Genomic DNA, 23,334 nt, shown 5'->3' with positions numbered 1-23,334 from the left:
CACAATCTTTTTACCTTTTCTAAAATAGCATGTCATCAAGGATAAAAGTAATTGTCTAGTCTATCAGGGACAAGCTGAGGCCCACCTCTGGAAGTACAAGTCCTCACTGTGATGAAGACCCATTGGTGGCCTTTTGGCTGTAATCTTCTCTTTGGTCGGGTTGTTGTCCCCATTTTCATCCTCAATTTTATTAACTTAATTTAAAATATTTATTTTGAGAATAAATATATTATTTCCAAATTCTATTCTAGTTGACTGCTATCTTGATTGTATAACCCTCTAGTCCTCTACTGTTGCTTACTAAACATCTCCGGTATATTTTGTAACTACATACATAAAATCAAAATTACAATTTGTATCTTTAGAAATTTGAAAATGCATTGTCACAGTCAAGAGATAATTATATCTTAACACGAACATAGCTTTCTTTAAAGTTTGTGATAATTGATTTTGTATTCAAGAAGAAATTTTGTTTGATGTTTTGGAAGTTTATGTAAAGCACATTTATATATATAAGTATCGCTGAATAACGTTAAAACTTTTTTACACTTATGACATTAAAATTAAATGTGTTCTACTCCTATTAGAGAAGGCTTTTATCAAAGGTTTTAAAAGGTTATTCAACACATTCCTTCCTATGGTATTACATATAATAATGGAATGAAAAGTTTGATGATTTTATATAAACATTTATTGTCAAAAGACTAGAATCTGTTCACAGAGTTTTGAACACTTGGTTTAGTGATATAGATGGGCCTTTTTACTTCTGACTTCACCCATGTATATTTTTATTCACAGAAAAGGAGAGATGTGACATAGCGGTATTTAAAAATATTATACATTTTTTCCAGCTGATATGCACCCTTTCAGCTAATTATTTGGTCTGAAATGAAAAATAAATTCTGACTGTTAGGAAATTCTACAGGCTGTGGTCCAGTATTTAAGTTCAAGTTAATTGGTATTTAAATTCAAGTATACTAGTCTAATCTACTTTGTGGTTGTAATAGCATTAAATACAGCGAAAACTGTCAATACCAAACTCTTTGGGCTAAAATTGTGTTTGTATAAGATAGAAGTATGAAGTTAGATTTGGTTAAATCATTCAGAATAGGAATAAAAGAACATGTAGGGTTTTCATGAATGACTTCAGAACTTAATACAAAAAATGTCAAATTCATCTTCATTTTCATTTCTATGCCCTCATAGTTTAAACATATTTATTTATAGTGGATTGGGAAACAAATTTTGCAACTTATATTTTATAATCCCTTTCCACTTTGCGGGTGCGAGTGCTGCCTTGTAGCGGTATCCACTCTTTTTTTTAAATCTACAAGGATGTCTTTAACGTGCAAGAGATATGGCTCTCTCTTAACACATGTCAGCCATTTATCGTCCCCTTCCGAAGGACTATCATCGTTTCCTCAAGACCGTACTCGCAGATGGTGTCAAGGGAGAGCTGAAATTGAGTTCCTGAAATTTTCATCCCAAACGGGAATCGAGCCATCATGCAAGAGCTTGATCATAGTAAAAGTGTTGTTCATTGGTTTGTTCGTCCGTCTTCCTTTGGTTTAAGAATTGGATAAACATTATTTTTTACCAGTCATTCGTTTCATGTGACTTTCAAAGATAAACCACCAACACCTGTCTTCTCTAAAAAAAAAATAATTGGCAAATATAGTGTAACCTGCCTAATCTGAAACCTGGGTATTACGACATTTTTTTCTGGTCCCCCAGTGTGTCAAATAACACAGGTTGCACTGTACAAACAAAACTGAACAACACATGGTTGAGATAGCCTGACATGGCAGTTATAATGAAGTTAAACCAGTTAATCAATCCCATAAACCTCCTCTATTTCTATCTAGACCATATGTTTGTACAGACACAAAATGTTTTTAGGTGAAACCAGTTTATCATTAGATATATAGGAAGATGTGGTATGTGCTAAGAGTCAACTCTCCATCCAAGTCACAATTTATAAAAGTAAAACATTTAAAGGTCAAGCCTATAAACCTCCCCTTCTTCTATCTATACCATGTGTGGTAAGAATTGTTTGATAAGGACAAGTTTCATTATATTATACCAGACTGATTTGTTTTTATGCCCCACCTACAATAGTAGAGGGGCATTATGTTTTCTGGTCTTTGCGTACGTCCGTCTGTCTGTTCGTTCGTCTGTTCGTTCGTTCGTCCGTCTGTCCCGCTTCAGGTTAAAGTTTTTGGTCAAGGTAGTTTTTGATTAAGCTGAAGTCCAATCAACTTGAAACTTAGTACATATGTTCCTTATGATATGATCTTTCTAATTTTAAAGACAAATTAAACTTTTGACCCCTATTTCACGGTCCACTGAACATAGAAAATGAAATTGCGAGTTTCAGGTTAAAGTTTTTGGTCAAGGTAGTTTTTGATGAAGTTGAAGTCCAATCAACTTGAAACTTAGTACAAATGTTCCCTATGATATGATCTTTCTAATTTTAATACCTAATTATATTTTTTACCCATTTTCACGGTCCATTGAACATGGAAAATGATAGTGCGAGTGGGGCATCCGTGTACTTTGGACACATTCTTGTTTATAAGAATTATACCTTATGATACCTTGTATTCAGGCCTAAATTAAAATATTGTTTGTTTGCCCTTTTCTGACCCTATGTTTTGAAACAGGGTAGGTAGGTAGGTAAAATATTTTATTTTTTTCCCAAAAAAATAATTTGGCTCGGTATATTTTTTGTCATGGGTAGGCAGGTAGGTATAATATTTTATTTTATATTGCAAAAAAAACATGAAACCCTGACGGGTTAAAATGCAAACATAGTACATTGTATACACAAGTGACAAGAAACATAATATACAAAATCTGCATAATGTCATTTTTGTCTGTTTTGCTTTTGCTAATAAGTTGATGGGACTAGTAGTATAATAGTCCCAGGAAGTTTTGAAAAAAAAATATCATGTAGAATGTGAAGTTAATTCATATGCAAGACTACTTTGTTTTCAAATATCAAAATATAGAGCTGTTCCGCATATTTTCAACGTGTATATGCCTGAAACTTTGAAGAGTTTTAACTTGCACTAATATTCTGTACTACGTACCTTGTACGCTGACCTCTACCTAAAGGTTTTCTGTATATTATAAGCGATTACTTTGTCCTGGTAAAATATGTCTGGGCAGAGATACATTACTAGTAGAAAAAGTCCCTAGAGTGTTTAAATTTTCGTGTGTGTCTGGGTTTCCAATAAAAATGCTACAAGACTTGAACTCAATTCTGAATCTGAATAAGTACGTTGCAGGGCCAGTATATATGGCATCAGTGGCAACGGGAGAGAGGCGCTGGAAAATTAATCCAACATTGTGAGAGCAACCGAAGTTTAAAGCTCTCAATTGTCTTAACACACACGAGATTGTCTGGTAGTCTATTCCATTCGGGTACGTATTCTACATCGCAATTTATAAATGATCTGTTTGGAAAACTTGGGAGCTTTTACTGCCAAATATTCTCCACTTTACAGGCTTTTGCCACCTTTGGTTCATGTCAGATATAAATAATACAGCAATGCTGGTCGAAGGCATCTTTTACATAATCATCCTGATCTACGGATCACAAAAGGCCATCCCTACTGTACATAGAATAAAACGTCTGTTTACATAAAAGTTTGTACACACGTTGATAATTTTGTATTAAACGAACTTTTTTGTAAGTGAACCCTGCTCTCCAAGTATAAAGATACAGAGTAACGTACGTCATATCTAGCTGCGAAAACGTAGCTCTATTGTCCTTTGATTTTTTTTTTGCCATATATCTATGGTCCGCAAATATCAAAAATCATCAAAAGGACCTTAAGAGCTACGTTTTCGCAGCTAACGTCATATCATCATGTTTTCTCAAAGCGTTCAACATTCGATTTCAAACAAATGCTTTGAAACTCTATATGCAAGTGTTCATGTCAAACGCTCACGAGATACCAAACGGACTAGACTTTATACGGTAAAGATAAAACCCGAGGATTCCGGTAAAAAAGTTTTGAGCGGGAAATACAAATATAAGATTTTTGGTAGGAACGAAAAGATAAAATAAAATAAAATCTTGCTGGTAAATACAAATAAAAGATTTTCAGGCGGAACGAATTGACAGGGTCGGTCGGTAAAGGGCAAACAAACAATATTTTAATTTAAGCCTCAGCTATATTGATTGTTTTTTTTGAGAATTAATAATAAATGGTTTATTTAAATAACAAAATAAACATCATGCTTGATCTTGTGAAAAAAATACTGTTAGATAGTAATTCATTATGCATTAAAAAAAAATACTGTTAAATAGAAGTTCATTATGTACTAAAAAAAAAATTAAGCATAAAAATTAGGAAGTATGACAAGATAAATATATTAATTATTTAAACTTTGCCCCATGAGACTGGGAACAGATATGTATATGAGAGTAATAAAAATATATATCCTTTTCAAAGAATGGTTCACATTTAAAAATCAGTTTTGAATTTTAGATAATGTTTTGGTTATATCAAATTTTAGTTCAAATGTAGTATAAATCTTGTAAAAGTTAGACCTGGAGAATCTTTGCTTTTTTCATGCTCATGCATAGCTGACATAAACACATTTTTCTTGGAACCCAAAACATAAATGGAAACTTCTTTTCGCATGTTAGCATTCAGGTAAGCCACTAATAATGGTTTACCATTACTTTAGTTTTGATTCTTACTTTGTAATTGTAATCCAATAGGTATAAGAAGATGTGGTATGAGTGTCAACGAGACAGTCACAAGCAGCTTTATGATAATACCAGTTGATATAATATATTAGTTTATAAAGAAGATTGCACTATAAACCAAATTTTAATTTCTATTTGCAGGTTATGCTTACTATGGAGAATACCCTTTGTCTTTTGCTACATGTATTGGAAATCAAGAAATCTATGACTACCTCATTAATAATGGAGCTGATCCTAATCTTCAAGACTCTTTTGGAAACACGTGCCTTCATATGGCTGTGATTCATGATCAAGTTGTAAGTGACTATGATTATTTAGATATGACAGGGTATGAATAACAGGAAGATCAAAATACAAAAGATCATTTTTCTATAATAAACATAAAAACAACAATCACATGGCAAAATACAAAACAATGAAAAGATCAACAAGAGTCTACAAAACATTATACATATAAAACAAGACTTAGCTACATGAAACTTTTCCAAAAACCGGGTGTGCTTTAAGTGCTCTGAAAGTGTACTGTTCCGAAGTTGTTAATTATTGTCTAAAAATATCTTAGCATTTGTAACACACTATCCAATCCAGAAATGATAATCTTAAAAGAACCAAAAATAACAAATATTGCATTGTTGCAATAAATTATAGACAAAAGCTGTGTCAATAAATGAATTAAAAACTGCTTACTTTGGCTTACATTGAAATTAAAAATTTGCAATGACTAAAACTTTTGACTGAAGTAGAAAATCCTGTTCATACAGTACAATAAATAGTATTTCTTTACATGATATCAGATCATGTGTACATGCAGAAGTTTCTGTATAATGAGGCATGATTTATGTTATATTTTTGAATTTCAGGAAATGTACAAATACCTTGTAAAACACCACAAAAAACCTGCCAAAACAGACATCAGAAATAAAGCCAATCTTACTCCTTTGACACTTGCCAGTAAATTAGGGCGGCAAAAGATATTCAAAGAAATGCTTGAATTAAATAGTTTGGTGAGTAAACCTAAAAAAAAGAATTAAAAGATGGAGTTAAAAATTAGAGTCTACAACATATGCAAAACTATCATCAGCTGCTTGTTTGAGCCAAAACCACTCTGGAGTTGTCCACCATTGAAGTAATTACGAAAAAAAATCTGTTTTTTTTTCTCCCAGTAAACACCTTTTGCAAACATCATTTGGTCAACCAGCACTTTATAAACTTTAATAGTAGAAAACCCATAATTCAGGTTATATGGATGAAAATCTGTTGACAGCCGTTATTTATCATGACAATAAAACTAAATGATCAGCAGGTAACAAATGTGATCAAAATCATCCATTTTGTCTCATGGAATACTGTTTACATTATATTTTTGAATTCACAGAAAAATAGAAGAGTCTTTCTCAAAACACATAAAAAGTGCTTGTGTTAAAGCAGTATGAGGACTATTTAAATATGTGGTTTGCTTCTCTATTGTAATTTTTAACCGGATTTTTGTGACAAAAATGTCGGTTATTAATTTGGGGATGTACGGCGGGCGGCCGGGCGGCCGGGCGGCCGGGCGGTCGGGCGGTCGGGCGGCAATCAAATGTTGTCCGTGCATTAACTCATGAACCGTTCAACCAAAGCTTTTAAAATTTTAATATGTTATTACTGACAACTATACGAAGGTCAAGTTCAATAATGGCGATTTTGACTTTTACCGTTCAGGAGTTATGGTTCTTGAAAGGCGGCAATCAAATGTTGTCCATGCATTAACTCATGAACCGTTCAACCAAAGCTTTTAAAATTTTAATATGTTATTACTGACAACTATACGGAGGTCAAGTTCAATAATTGCGATTTTGACTTTTACCGTTCAGGAGTTATGGTTCTTGAAAGATTGAAAAATGGAGTTTTCAGTCGTGTCCGTGCATTTACTCATGAACTGTTCTACCAAAGCTTCCCAAATTTTAATATGTTGTTACTGATGACAGAATGGAGGTCAAGTTTAATAATGACGATTTTGACTTTTACCGTTCAGGAGTTATGGTTCTTGAAAGATTGAAAAATGGAGTTTCCAGTCGTGTCCGTGCATTTATGCATGAACTGTTCTACCAAAGCTTCCGAAATTTTAATATGCTGTTACTGATGACAAAATGGAGGTCAAGTTCAATAATGACGATTTTGACTTTTACCGTTCAGGAGTTATGGTTCTTGAAAGATTGAAAAATGGTGTTTCCCGTTGTGTCCGTGCATTTTCTCATGAACCATTCAACCAAAGCTTTTGAAATTTTAATATGTTGTTACTGATGACAAAATAGAGGTCAAGTTCCATAATGACGATTTTGACTTTTACTGTTCAGGAGTTATGGTTTCTATAAAGATCGTAAAATGGCGTTTCCATTCACGTTGTTGCATTTACTCATGAACCATTCAATCTAAGCTTTTCAAATATTATTATTTCAAAATGTTGATACTGATGACAAAATAGAGGTCAAATTTGATATTGATGATTTTCACTTTCACCATTCATCAGTAATGATATCATCTGATATTGCCAGGACACAAATAAATGTAAATAAATCCGGTTTGCTGTCGTTGTGACAGCCTCTTGTTATGAATCAGATCAATTTTATAGTCATTGAGGAGGTCAAATCAATACATTGTTTAACTATCCCTAGTGTAATATAGATAAAAAATGAATTGACCCATTTATCAGTCGTGTTTAATTAATGTCAGGCTTACTCTATTGATTCTTCGGTTTTGTGATGGTATGGTCATATTAAAAATAAACTTATAATTGTTTTTGCCTACACATTGTGTAAACAAATTGTAAATAAAACCAATATTAAGTATCCCTTCTGGATTATTCATTAAGCCAAAAGTACATAGATGTTTTATTCTTTGGTCTATTAAATGGATGATCCTTAAGGTAATTTAAAATTTCTAAATTTCAAAATTTTTATTTTTGTTTTTTGTCAGTTTTTTTTTTCTTTAATTACAATTGGTTTTTATATTTCACTGTATAGACATATTATATAATTGTTTAACTAGGTAAAAGAGCATACCAGATTTGATTTTTATAGTTTAAATTTATTACTTCTTTTTCCATTACCATTATTTATTTATACCTGGCACTGAGGTGTTTTATAACATACAAACTATATATAACTAAAGCTGTATAACAAGCTTTAATTATTCTATTTCAATTAGACTGTGTATGTTCAGTAGTTTCATCTACTTACGATATATAATCAGCAACCTTTGATGTATGTATAATTATGATGCTTGAAAGCTTGAAATTTTGGAAAAGGTCATCCAGCAGCTCCCTTATCTCTCTTTACAAAGAAACACCCCCACCCAACCACACACTTACACACAATGAAAAGTCAGCATAAATGCCTTTATTCTGCCATGACCAATGGATTTAATATATTCACCTTTGGGTTTAGAGAGGGTATTTTAGAAATTGATGTTCAAAATGTAAAGATATAACTACAAAAAGAGGGTAACCTGACGAAAGGTTTTTGCCAAATAGAGACAATGGGGGTGTTAAGCATTACACATTTTGTGCAAGTACTGTTGTAAATAGATTGTTGAAAAAATGAAAATTTAGAATTTTGGTAAACTTTGACAATGTGAATAAATTAAAGCATATTGGATTAATTAATAAATATCAGTGATTTCTGCACTTAGTGCTTAATTAATCAGATTACTGGATTGAGGATTACTGTATTCATTCATTTAATATTTTCATTGTTTATGTGGTTTCAATAGAAATTATTTGAATAATTGTTTCTTAATCAGATTTCAATTAATCCTTGTTAGCTTTAAAAATTGATATAGAAATAAACTGTGCAGAAAATCCTGTTATTTTGTAACTAATGTGCTTTTAAAGATGGATTGAAAACTACATGCAACAAACACAATTCAATATCCATAACCAGTGCAAGTCCGAGTACTTAAAAATTAATAAAGATTATGTCAATGTTAGAACGTTGATATCAGTTCTGTATTATGGCATTGCTTCTTTGTAAATGACTTTCTAATGAAAATTCAACAGAACTTTATTGATAAATAATGTTTGAACAGGGTTTTCAGCAGGTTTTTGGTCCATTATTTATAATAGTTTTCAATTTTGTTTATGAAAATGACTAGTTAATTTGAAACAATACCCAGAAATTTGATGAAGACTTATAAAAGTGCAAATAAAAATTCTGAAAGTTGATCATTAAAAAACAACATAATCAATTTCTTGTCCAGCGTTGACCTTTTCAACTTGTTAAAGCCAGTATTAAGTGTCACGGTGAAATGAAAATACTTTTAATTAGATTTGGCAAAGTAAATTCAGACTTGAATTAGTAAATTTTTTATAAATATAGGAACAAAGGACAAAATGACATATATTATAACACAATGTCAATTTTCTGTAAATATGATAAAAACTGGAAAATACTTTATCATTTGCCTCAAAACAAATCTGGTATTAACTGCTGAGTCTTTCAAATAGATAATTGTAATTTGTATAATGAAATTGATAGAAAATGCTTAAAAGCATTTGGGATTTCAGTATAATTGCAGGATATTTAACAAAAATATTAAACAGTACAATAGACCAAACCATTCCTATGAAAAAATAGACATACAAACTACAGTAAACAACACATGATCTAGAAAGCCTGACTTAGTATCAATAAGGGTATGTCATAGAGTACAGTAAACAACACATGATCAGCTAGCCTGACTTAGTATCAATTAGGGTATGTCGTAGAGTACAGTGAACAACACATGATCCAGCTAGCCTGACTTAGTATCAATAAGGGTATGTCATAGAGTTCTTTCTTACATACAATGTACATCAAACTTGGCCTGTTGTTTGGGTACAAAAGGTATATGATCCATATTCTAAGGTCCAGAATCACAACATTACCATTTTCCAGAATCAGTAATAAGATTCTTTTAGTTGTATTTATCATGCCTTAATTAGTTAATTTTAAATACAAAATGGTAGTAAATGTTACCAATTTTTGGCGCCAGAATTGAGAAGTTAATCCCAACCTGGACTTAATGCTATTACCAAATCTAATAATAGGAATGTAATTACAGCTCAACATTTAACATGGAAAAGGGAGTTTGTTTACTAGGAACGAATACAGATATTTATTTTTAAAAAAGAAATTTTAAAACAGGAAGTTGCAAAAGCATTGATTTCCTTTCTAAGATAGATACTGCCTTTCCAGCGCTACCCTTGCTTTGATTTTTAAACAGGAAATGCAGCACTCTCATCCAAGATCTTCTTCTTTTGATTGAATTGAATTTTACATAAAAACTCTTAAATTGAAATACACTGAGTGTGTATTTTGTATCTTGTTGTCCCTTTAAAGAAATGATATGAATTATAAATAAATCAATTTCCAGTTTGGAATCCAGAGGTAATCAATGTCAACATTAAATGATAGGTAAAGCACTTGTCTTCCATTTATCTAGTAGCATTTAAAGCTCCATGTTTAGAAAGGGTGTATTGATTAAAAACATGGAATTACCAAGCAACAGAAAAGCAGAAGATTTTGACTACATGTGTAAATAGGAGATCAAAGAGGTCACTACTTGTGACAGGCTTAATTAGACAATTGAAAATGTGATGATCCTTTCAAATATTTAATAGAGATTTAAATGTTATTCTTCAAATAAACTTTAAACAAATGATCTATTGTAATCAAGTTCTTAAGTAAATAACTACTCTGTACTAAAGAAGTGAATTAACAATAAAGGGGACATATAATGTAGGGGTGTGTCAGCATTCCATCAACAGCAAAAATAGATCAATGGACTGATTACACATTAAACAATTCATAAAGACATTGAGCATCTGCTGTTTCCTTTTTTTTAACAGATGTATCTTCAGGGCTTCCAATAGTAAAACATACTTTTCCATTACTCTTTACATGTTCTACGTACCTTAACCTATAATGGTCACTTTACTTTTATAAATTGTGACTTGTATGGAGAGTTGTCTCATTGGCACTCATACCACATCTTTCTATATCTAACTATAAAGGTATGAAAAATACCATAAATTATCTGCAACTTCAACCCTATTGAATTTTAACCTTGTAAGATATTTCAGTACACAATATATATTCAGTCAAGCACATCCTTTTGATGATAACAATGATTTTGGGGTTTCTCTTTACAATAGCAAATATGTCTATTACCATTTTTATATCATTCATTATATAAATCTACAATACCTTCAATCAAACTTTATTTTAGTTCAACACTTTTTTTTCAGGACAACTCAGGCAAAAGTGACTAATATGAACTTTGTATTTATTCAGCGCACCTTGTCAAGGGAATTCATTTTAGCTACTTGACCTGTTGCCCATCTATCTACCATTTGTAAACTTTTATTCTCAATAGCTACTTAGAAAGCTATATAAACCAAAACTTGGTCACAATCATCTATATTTCAAGCCTTTGTCCACTGTTCACTCTGATCAAAGACCATGACTGCTGAGGTTAAAAAAATTAGAATGTGTAGTTAAAAGAAGAAAGTTAAAAAAAAATTATGTCTTTCCATGTAAAAATTTAGTCAATTTTAACTAATAGCTGTGTCATTAGTATTTGGAGATCGATCCCCTGTGACATACTTTTGAGATGATTATTGCCTTTTGAGTAAGACAATTTCATGGATAAATGGAGAGGGTGGGAAAATTCAGTTGTCAACCATAATTTACAGATATTGAATTATGATTTGGTTGATGATTGTAATGTAGATAAAAAATCTGTGTGATTTTGTCTTAAGTTTGATCTGCTGTTGACCTAATTATTGCCATGGACTTTATCTATTTCTACCTACTGGGGATTCATTTATTTTCGTGGGTATCAATTTTCGTGGATTAAGGAAAACTAACATGTTCCTGGATATTTAAATTGATTTGATGGTTTTCCAAGGTCTGCACAAAAACCTGTTAAACATGTGTTATTCGTGGAACATTTGATTTTGTTGTTCGTCTGTACTAATGAAAATCCGTTTTCAACAAATAATAATGAATCCACAGTAATTATTGCTATATAAACAGATTCAAATAGATAGGTGAGTATCAAAAAAACTCTGCATGAGTGAAAAGAAATAATATCTTAATTGTATATTGTCTGTAAACATTATATCATCTGATACTTGTAATGTTGTATTTGTTTTTCAGGAACTTTGGAGATACAGCAATATAACTTGTTCTGTTTACCCTCTTCACTCAATAGATTCTATAGGGCCAACAGGAGATTCAAGTAAGTCAGCCTGGTACCAGTAATATTCATAACTAACACCGGTAGAGAAAGATAGGTCAATTAATTGAAATAAAATACCAGTTATATTCATATTAAACTCACATTGGTGTATAAAAAGGTCCATGAATTGACACACACTACAACCTTGTATTGGCATACACAAACAATGTTACAAATTGGAGAATGCCCAACAAATTATTTCACAAGATATTTGTTATATTCACACATAAAAAAAATATGATACAATACTGGCAAAGTTCTTTAGAAGAAGAAAACTATAGCATTTACTTGTGGAAGTCATCTTTTAACATGCTCTAAAATTACTTATAAAAGAGCTTATTTCTTTTGACTGGCACCCAGTAGATCAATTTCAAATTATAGTAACTTAAAGGGATCTACCATTCACCACTGCAAAATATGGTAAATAATGCTATTATTGCAGAAATGAAATCATTGAGTGTTTATGGACAACAATTACTACCGTCATTTATGTCATGGAAGGAGTGGATTTTTTCCAAAGTAATTACTATTGACCATTTACAGTTTTAATAAATGAGAATTTATTAAAACTGTTAACAGATGAACATATAGTCAGGTTTTGTTGGGAAAAGGTATATGTAAGACCAGTCAGCATTTTTTTTGAAAAAATGTACCACATATTTTGAATCATTGTCAATATTATTTGCAAACAGGAAATTGGACAGGTAAAAGTTTTGACAGTTTTAATAAATGCTTAGAAGATAACTATATGCAGGTACTGCTAGGCAAAGGTATTTTTATTTGACCATTCATTTTTATTTAAAAGACAAAAAATGAACCACCTATTAATCATTGTTAATATTATTTGCAAACAGGAAATTGGACAGGTAAAAGTATGGGCAGTTTTCATAAATGCTTGCAAACAGTTGATTTGCCATTAGATTGAAGTTTTCCCAGAATACCTTTTACCAATGATATCATTTTATCCCATTCAATTGTTTTGTTTTCCACAATGGTTAGGAGAATTTGATTAATTTTTTTTTAATTATTATTATTATTTTTTTTATTACGTTTTTTTTAGCACCATATTAGAACATCATTCCTGTTTATAGGTTTAAAAAGGGACCCTAAAACTTATGAAAGTTTCTATTTGAATACTTAGAATATTGAATTAATTAGATTGATTTACATTATGGATTACCATCAAGCATGCATTTTGTTCCTCATTGAATGTAAGCCAGTTTCTTTGAATTATTCATTTTAATGCATTTTTACCACATTAGCTAATTTGTCCTTTGCATTTTTGTTGTTAGTTGACCCATGAATTATTATCTGAAGACAAAATCTTAATTGAGCATTAATTATATTGATCAATAGGATCAAGGTAATATTATCATTGTACAAATGTATGATAATTATTATCCTTGGAGAGCTTGCCTTTTCTGATTTCCAAATATAAGAGAATTTCATTAAAAAAATAATGCTAACGTGGTCTGCTCTATAGATATAAGAAGATGTGGTATGAGTGCCAATGAGACAACTCTCATCCAAATCACAATCTGTAGAAGTAAACTATTATAGGTCAAAGTACGGTCTTCAACACAGAGCCTTGGCTTGCACTGAATAGCAAACTACAAAGGGCACCAAAAATGGCATGTGTAAAACAATTTAAACTGAAAAACCAATGTTTTAATCTATATATTAAAATGAGAAACACTTAGGAATCACATCAACAAATAACAACTACTGAAAATCAGACTCATGACTTAAGACAGGTGCAAACGAATGCAGCAAGTTTTAAAATTTTAGTACCAACCTTCCCACTTATCTGGAAACACAACATAATAAAGACACACTTTAAAATATCCATTGAAATGGCTTTCCTCAATCGAAAGACATATTAACACATGTGAACATACTCTGAACGAATAAATTTGATCTAAAATATGACACAATGTAAATACAAAATCAATAAAATAAGGGGTTATATGTTAAACAATTTCAGAAACCCAAAATTGAACAAAATGCTGCCAAATGAATGTATTGTGTGATAATTACAATATTCATTTTGACGTAATGGCAATTAAATGATATTTGTATATTTTTCTTGTTGTTTTTTTCTCCAACAAAAAATGTACAATTGACTTTAGAGAAACAAAAATCCCAAAACTTTTGACACTGATGGTTTTAAATGAAGGTTCATCCTTTTTGGTTACATAGCTCTTTGAATTTTATGGTTCTTAGCTTGGCTTACAAATATTCAGCTTTGAGCGTTCCTGGTAAAGGGAAATCCAGAACGCTTCTGACGCATGCAATTTATAACATGTTATTTTCATATTTTTCATCCAGAAAAGTGCTTCAAACATTTTTCTATGCAAGATGTCAAATTCTTTCTTTTTCTGGATATATAGCATCAGTCTACATTGGCAGAGATATTTCTTTTGTTTTTAATCATTGGTAACATAAATTAATAATATACATGATATAGTAGTTAAGTGATTAGTTCCATTTTAATTAGCTAAAATTTTACTCTCATTGTAAGACGTAAGGATAATGTATGCATTTTGTAAAAGAAATTAAAACTATTAGAATTGTTTTTTTTCAGATTTTAATTCTGCATTAATGATAATTATCAACGGCGAAACAGATGAACATTTAGAGATGCTAGAAGGTGGTGTAATGAGACAGTTACTGGACGAGAAATGGAAAACATTTGCTAGGGTATAAATGTTATACAAGAAAAAAACATACTAATTATAATATTGGCAAAAATCATGTTTATTTCATCATATATGATGATGCCAAAAAAAAAAAACCCACAACGTCATGATTTTCAATACATATATATTATTAAGAATTTAAATGTATGTGCTCAGATGTTACAGTTAGTTTTATATTTTTGATGATGTTTCTCAGTTATTGATGAGGGGAGGAAGGAGGGGTATTAAATATTTAAGAATAATTTATGGCAGATTTGTTTTCATTCAAACATGCGTTAAATGAGGTGTACAAGAAGTTTGAATTTGCTCTGTGTTTACTTTTGATGCCCAATGCATGCATATGATATTACCTTCTTTAGTTGTTAAAATGCAAATTTCTTTTACATGTAGTAAAATAGTATTAAGAAACTGAAAGCGAAAATCTGAGAAGGTCAGTTTTTAATTATCACGATGTTCATCTTGTCACATTTTTCATGTGAATGAAAATGTTGTGTTATTTTTTGAATTTTTATGGAAAGTAGTTATCATTAGTTAAAGAAGCATAAATGTCAACTTTTATTTAGACCTGTGAGGCTCCAGAAGGGAATTTTGATAAATTGATGATCAAGTCTGTTCATTTGAAATTATCTGATATTATTCCCTTTACTTATTCATGTTATTTGATACCAACAATGACATTTTACATATATGAATTTTATATTTTACAGAAACGATTCTTTATACGATTGGTGTTAGCCTTCCTCCATCTTGCATTAATCAGTACATCTGTATATACCAGACCTCCTGAAGATGACCTACTTGCCGTACATAGTTCCTCTGATATTGTAAGTATATATATTTTGAGAGCCTGTGTTAGAGGTAATATTTTTTGTGTTTCAATTTCTCGTCCAACCTTTTTTTTTCATCATTTGTCCAGAGTTGGCATATTGCACTAAGAACATAAATGTCTTTCTTAAATCACCATTACATTTTGTGTAAAAATAAGGATTTGTGGTATGATTGCCAATGAGACAAATTTCCCCCAAAGTTCAAATGAAGTGGATGTAAGCAATTATATACAACCTTCAATAATGAAAAATACCCATATTGTATAGTCAGCTTTAAAAGGCCCTGACATGATATATATGAAACAATTCCAATGAGAAAACCAACAGCCTAATTTATAATAAAACAATGTATATAGTTTGTAAGAAAATAAATCACATTTTTATTAATGACTTTTTTTCACAATTTTATTTTTTCTTTATTTCAGATTCGATTTGTAGCTGAAATATTAACTGTTTTAGGATGTATAGTAACATTAGTTGTAGATTGCTTTGAAATAGGAGCTCAGGGATTCTGGAGTTTTGTAAATAATTGTGTAAGTATTGTTCAACTGTATACACATTATAGTTTAAAGTTAATTATAGTTTTGGACACTGACTTTATTTGAGTAGGTCAATGGTCACAAGTAAAAAAAAGTAGGTCTGTAGTTAGATTCTGTCAAATCTAGGACTTAAAAATTGCTCTGAGTAAGAATAATGTGTTTCAGTGGGGGGATTTGTTATCCCATGGACTGTGTACTACCACATTAAAAATCTTGCTCAGTATTTTAGTCTTGTACAAAGAAATTTTTTTTTCTATAAAAATAACACATTTCTTATCTTAACACTTTCACTACTGATTTTATTTTTTCCGCTAGTTTCTGTGGCCGAGGCAAATTTGCACGCTCAGATTCCCCAGCCTGAATTAATTTCGTGACCGGTGCTTCAAGAAAAGTTGCAAATTGAAAAACGTGCTGTAACTCGAGAACGCAGTCTCAGATCGCCTAAACAACTGATACAGAAGTTCAAAAGGTTGCTCTGTAAAAGATTTTCCCAGTGAATTAAAATTAAAACAAAAAATAATGTCTTTAGGCCAACTAAAATTAATTAGTAGATTTTCATCCAAATTTTTAAAAAATAATGGGCGGGTGGGAGGATTTTATTTTTAAAATTTTATTTCATATGAAACCCTTTTGTGACGAGTTATTTATATATGCAAGTTTAATGATAAGCTTATATCATGTTTACTCAAGTATGAGGAATCTTACATAATTTTTCAAATCCATAAATAAATTATACTATCTAATTGCGGCTTTAATAACTAAACAACGAAAACGTGTGAGAAATGCTCTCTTCAGTTGGACTACCTTCACAAAATGTATTTGGGTTTCTAAACGATGGTTTGTATTCCCTTAAAATGAAGCAAATGCAATGGTATGCAATACATTTATTATCTATTATGAGTACATAATAAAATGAAAACTCGAATAGTGTTGAAATAATAGGGTTGGTACTTATGCAAGCTGAAATTATAATTATCATGTAAAACATGAACTTAATAAAAAAAAAAGTATTGTTTAATGACTCTTTTGTGTGTATTGGGACATTTGCTGTTTGTCAACATAAAAATAAAATGCGTATGTTTGTCGACTTTTTAAATTCAAAATACGGTCATAAATCTAACAAGTTCGTGCTTGTGTTTCAATATCTTTAATCCAGTCATGTTTTCTGTATCAATGGTTTCCACGATTCTTGTGCTTTGGGTATCATTCACAGTTTAAATTTCCTGACACAAAGCCATTGCATAAATAAAAAAATCCACAGTTTTCTATAAATCTCAGAAATTTGTGACATACCCTGATTTGCGGTCTTGGAAACAGAGTGTTTCTCGTAACACGAATATTTTTACGTCATTCTCGTAATCAATATTTACTCTCGGAAGATGATGTTGTCATCATGAGAGCAGCAGAATATGTCGACTTAATCATTTTGGTTAGATTTACTCGAGGTACAAAACCGAAATTTGAAACAGGAAGCTTCGATTAAAACGAAATTTAAACGGTTACCGGTAACGGAAATGAACAAAATCCTGAAATTGTAAATTTTATAAAATAAAAAAATTCGGGGCGGGCCAATTTCATAGGGGCGGGCGGGGATGAAAATCTATCAATTAATTTTAATTGGCCTTACAATGCTTGAAAGATCGATTTTTGTTACCTTTTTAGCTCAATGCTGCCAAAATGTCGACATTCGGATGTACTTTTTTACGTTACAAATGTGTTTAAACGGATATAATTCAGCAAATCATTATAACCGAGTCTTCTTATTTCTCTTATCACTCAATTTTGTCATTTAAACATCGTTTATAGCAAAACCGAAGCTTTTTATCTCTCCTAAATTAACCGTTTGACTTTTCGTTTCCGACCGCCATTTGTATTGATGAAAAGACAACTCTGTCAATCGACGAACGACTACTCGTTTTCAAAGTGATAGATCATGATACGATCATATACTCATATACTGTACGGATACCACGGATACGTTGTTGATATTGTAAACACTGGTATTAAAGAGTGTTATTTAACAAACAAGATATGTTTGTTGTTTCATTTTCCATGGTAAACATAACAATACTTTATAAAAAAAAAAAAAAATCTGCTTAAAAAAAAAATATTTTTGGTTCAATCAGACATATACGTCTCTGGTTCAATTAGTCCATGCTGCATATCTTAGAAGAATAAAAAAGCAGAATATAGTTGGTCATGATTATCTTTTATAAGTAGATAAACAAAATGGATTAATTATTTATCAGGGTCAACCATTATATATAAATATACAAGTATTTTTGTAGTTGGTCTTTTTTTCAAAGGTTTGGTGTTTTTCAAGGATACACTCGCCGCGAAAGGGTTAAACAGTTTATTCCTTTTGGGGTTGATACATTGAACTAGAGAAGTAATTTTATCTGGCAGAAGAAGCATCTATACATATATATATATGTATATAACCTGTTGCCTCAGAGTTAGTGTCATTTTTAATAATTCTCATACTGCAGTAAGATTCATTTAAAGGTTTTCAACTTTACGTTTAATTCTGTACCCTTTTGTATTACAGAGACATGCTCCAGCTCTTACGTTATATTTATTGTCATGTGTTCTGCTGCTGGCGTGTATACCATTCCGCTTTCTGAGGTTACGATATGTAGAAGATATACTGCTAATTGTAGCAACTCCGACAGCATGGTCATTTCTTCTTTTTTTTGCAAGGTAAAGTAATGTTTATTGGAATAAAGCAGAACTGATTTAGTGTTTTGTTAATCCAGTTTTAATGCAGTTTGCCATTCAAAAAAAACAACAATTTTTTTGAAATTCTATCAATTTAAATCAAAACATTGTAACTTCTTAATGACGTTTTTTTTAAACTGTTGACATTTAAGCGAAGAATGAGCTTTTTTGTGTAATAACATTGAAATATTGACAGCCTTATTGATTCTGGTAAATACTAGTAAAAGCCATTATTCCGATTAGCTATTCTTCCAGATTTATGAATTGTGCCATAGAGATTTGAAAATACATGTTGTTTTGCAGTATTTGTCCAAATTTTCATTTTCAACTAAAAAAAGATTCTGGTCTCTACCATAGACTGTTAAAAAAGTATTTTAGCGATAAAAAAAACTTGGAGACGTTTATTAAATCTTACTGGGAAAGTTTTTATTGTTAAAACCATCTTTCAAGAATTAAGACTCAAGAAAATTCCATAGCAAGATATTTTTAAATATTTATGAATTGTAGAGGGTATCCAGGGACAGGAGCTATGGTTGTTATGATGTATCTTATGCTCAGAACAGATTTTCTCAAATTTAGCATCATATTTGCTATATTTATTGCCCAATTTTCTGGAGGTATTTGTGTATAGATTGCATTGCATATTTGATATCCATGATTGTTTAATCCTTCAAGCGTGTTATCTAATATTGCATCACATCAAAGTGTGAAACACACCAGATAGTTAATAACTTAATGTTGATTTTTAGATGAACATTTGTTCTCTCCCCAATAGTGTGTAAACACAATCATGACTGTCATATGATTCAAGTGGTGTAATCATTATCTTTAACTTGTACATTCATTTGCTAAGATCAGATAAAGGACGTTTTTGGTCAGTCCCATAGCAATAAAAATACCAAAAAAACATTGGATATCATACCTATTCAAGTTATGAAATAATACATATATATGTAAGTTTCTTTAAGGGTTTTAGAAAATACAACAGAATACCACTGTGTTTTTCAAATATGGACCTGCTGAATTTAATAGAAATTTTCAGTTATAAGTGTTGCTTTTAAATGAAAGTTAGAATTGGCTATTTCAGAATCTAATGCATTCTAAACGTCCTAAACAATGAAAATTCAACCAATGACATAGGACAATTATCATTTTGGTGTGCAAAAAATGAGATAACTCATAGTCCTTTAGATAGTGAAAAGGTTAATTGTCCATCTGTTTGAATCAAGAAACCAGTTGTGATTAAGTTCATCAAAAACATTTGCCAAAGGTTAATCTATTTGGTGTGGTCACTTTTTATGCAAGATTTGAGTATATTGTATATTGTAATAGTTTTATTATGCATGAAAGGTTTACATGTTATAATCACAGCTGAAAATGGAGGGAAGAAGCTTGTGCTTTACAATATAGTTATTTATTATGTAACCAGTATAGCATAAATAATAGGGTACCAGTTTTTGTCGAGCCTGCATTTTTTGTTGCAGAAAGCTTGACAGGGATAGTGACCAGGTTTTATTTGACCTTGACCTCATTTTCACGGTTCATTGCTCAGTGTTAAGTTTTTGTTTTTGGTCTGTTTTTCTTAAACTATAAGCAATAGGTCAACTATATTTGTTGTATGGAAGAATTGTTAGCTGTACATGCCTGCCTGGCATGGTTCATCTGACTTTGACCTCATTTTCAAAATATTATCAATGATAAGTAAAGAAGGCGAGAAATTTCAGCGTGTGCACTCTTGTTCAAATAATTCTTTGTTAAAACAGCCTTTATCATGTTGTGCCCCATAAAACAGATATGTTGTGAATACATTGTAAATCCTCTTTCAAACAAAATTAATGATGAATAAGCAGACTCTGCTAAAAAAAGAGTGTTTTCCAAGGTCATTATTTTAGAATTGATGTCAGCATTCAAATAAAAAGAAAGATTTTTTTGGTTTTTGAAAATTTGGATAGTCAATTTTTCCTATATTTTTGAAATAAAAATGATTGTTAAGATAAGATATAAAATAAATCTTACACATATAGCATGTGTAGTATTCCAGTGGCGGATCCAGGGGGGGGGGTTCCGGGGGTGCGCACCCCCCCTTTATTTTTGCCGATCAATGCATTTGTATCGGGACATATGTTTTGCACCCCCCCTGCACCCCCCCCTTTCGAAAATTCCTGCATCCGCCCCTGTATTCGGCTTTCTTTTTCAATAATTTTAGAACATTGTATTTTGATTTTGTTTATTTGAATAAAGAGTTTATTATCATTCCCAAAATGTATTTCCTTCTAAATAGGATAATCCAAGGTATAATAAGAAAGTTTTTTACTTAGTGTACTATGATCAATCTTCTTGGTCATGGAGTGTACTATGTGTTAGATCAATTTTCTTGGCCATGGAGTGTACTATGTGTTAGATCAATCTTCTTGGCCATGGAGTCCATGTTTCTTTCCTCTTTGTTATAAAGTGCATCTATACAGTTATACAATCTTTCATGCAGAATAAATTAATATTAACAAATACACTCCTTAGTCCTACCATGCTTTGAGTAACCTCACTGTTTGAACCATGCACTACATAACAATGATTTGTTTACAGAAGTGTCAAGCTGACAGGGCCATTTGTATCAATGATCTATAAAATGTGTATGGGAGACCTGGTCAGATTTGGTGTTATATATGTCATATTTTTAGCTGGATTTACACAAGGTAGGAAGTACACTGATTAAAATGTTATGTAGTTACCGAAAAATGGCTATGTGCTAAAGGCAGTACTTAGGCTTATAATAGTTTACTTTTACATACTGTGACTTGGAAGGAGAGTTCTCTCATTGGCACTCGTACCAAATCTTTTTATATCTATATCAAGTTGTCTCATACTATTGTAGTTACAGGTAGTTGACAAATAAATAAAAAAACATTTGTGGATGAAAATGATAAATAAGAAATCAAACAAAGACTCATCTGCCTGAAAATGGACGTATTAGTTCATGAACAGAACTGGTCAGCAAGACATTGTCACCTGACCTTGACCAGATTTTGTATTGATAAGAAATGAATACATGTGGAGAGTGTATGTCAATTAAACAGCAACCCAACATTACAAATAAGCAGAAGGCCTCTAAAGGGCAGCATAAAATCTTATAATTCATTAGTCAATTTAATATTCGATTGTGTAAGTACAATATGAATTGAACTTTCAGTTTCTTTATTGAGGTATCATAACTTTACGATTTAATATTTTTCAGCTTTTTACTTCCTGTTCCAAGGATCAACAGATAATCAATCTCAAGGTTTCCTCACTATAGGGGATACCATCATGACTTTGTTTCAGATGACCTTGGGTGAATTCAAGGTCAGTATAACAACCATATAATAATCATGATATACACACTCCCTGTATGGTATATTTGTACTGAAAACCATCATATATTATACTAATAACATCCTTGTATGAGTATTGATTACAAAAAGTCACATCCTTGCGTTTTCCTTCACAAACCAAGCATGAAGCATGCAAAATCATCTGTTATGGACATGTTGACATACAGAAAAAAGGGAAGCAAACATTTGATTTTTGACCAGATAATTCACTAAGAGCAGGGGTTTAGGGATTTTTCACTGTCCTTATCATTCAGTACCACTTAAAATGTGTGCTTGGTTACTCCTTGACGAAGTAGTAAAGTAAAGAAAAAGCATTTTTTGTAATTGCCATTTAACAGGGAAACTAAGTTTTTAAAAAGTCATTGCCATCCCTTTAATTCACATCTAAATCACATGCATTGGTTTCAGGGGGGGGGACAAAGTGGGTACATTTTTAGTAATATTTTGAGACCTTCCTATATATTGATCCTGATAATTATCTATGGTGAATGGAGTTCTTGACAGATTTATTTTTAGAAAACTACAAATAAACAAATATTGACACAAATTAATCAAATCTTAATTTAGAACCATATCATGTCTTTTAATTGACAAATTAAAGCAAATTAAACAAATAGAACAATATGTGAAATAGAGAGAACAAAGCACAAAAATTAAGGAGACCATGTGTTTTATGGTGCACAGTACCTGTTCTGCATGAAATTTCAAAGTAACTTGATTGCATGTGAAAACAGCATACTGATTCATGTGAATGACTGTTTATTGCATGCAAATACATTACTGTGTTTGTAATTGTTTTGTGTGCTGTCATTGTGGAAAATATCATGAAATATAACCTCTACAATAAAAGAAAATATTTTTAATCAGAAGAACTCTATGCTTTCTTTTCAGGAATACATTTTTAGTTTTAAACAGATTTTGCAAATATATTATCTAAAAGTGGCAAAAATAATTGATTCTTATGAACAAATATTACTGCTGAGACCCAATTTATTGGGATAGTATTTAGTAGTTATAGTAGTGATTTGGGATAGGAAAATTTTATGTCATGAAATCTTTCAAACAAATTAAAAATTACGGGAATGCATTAGCATGTATCTTTGGTTTAGGTATATGATGCTGAAAATGCTTCATCCTGATTTGTTAACCTTTTTTGTAAAGAGTACCTTTTAAAACTTCTTTTTTGCCAGTTACTTTGGT

At 31.1% G+C, this 23,334-nt stretch overlaps 1 protein-coding gene across 2 annotated transcripts in view; it reads left to right on the top strand.

The window, feature by feature from the left end:
• Nucleotides 1-23,334, top strand: part of LOC143065309 (transient receptor potential cation channel subfamily V member 5-like) — a 62,537-nt gene that overhangs the window by 20,988 nt on the left and 18,215 nt on the right. The window contains exons 5-13 of one of the 2 annotated variants that reach the window (XM_076238817.1): nucleotides 4,865-5,019; nucleotides 5,584-5,727; nucleotides 11,902-11,983; nucleotides 14,568-14,683; nucleotides 15,390-15,506; nucleotides 15,935-16,042; nucleotides 18,597-18,748; nucleotides 21,350-21,459; nucleotides 21,999-22,105. In XM_076238817.1, the coding sequence (XP_076094932.1) occupies nucleotides 4,865-5,019; nucleotides 5,584-5,727; nucleotides 11,902-11,983; nucleotides 14,568-14,683; nucleotides 15,390-15,506; nucleotides 15,935-16,042; nucleotides 18,597-18,748; nucleotides 21,350-21,459; nucleotides 21,999-22,105 (1,091 nt within the window). Of the gene's footprint in view, nucleotides 1-4,864; nucleotides 5,020-5,583; nucleotides 5,728-11,901; nucleotides 11,984-14,567; nucleotides 14,684-15,389; nucleotides 15,507-15,934; nucleotides 16,043-18,596; nucleotides 18,749-19,273; nucleotides 19,384-21,349; nucleotides 21,460-21,998; nucleotides 22,106-23,334 lie in introns of both variants that reach the window. The other variant, XM_076238824.1, reaches the window with a different exon arrangement.

The sequence above is a fragment of the Mytilus galloprovincialis genome, chromosome 1 (genome assembly GCF_965363235.1).
Source record: "Mytilus galloprovincialis chromosome 1, xbMytGall1.hap1.1, whole genome shotgun sequence".
NCBI lineage: Eukaryota > Metazoa > Mollusca > Bivalvia > Mytilida > Mytilidae > Mytilus > Mytilus galloprovincialis.
This window is presented reverse-complemented; position numbering and strand designations above follow the sequence as displayed.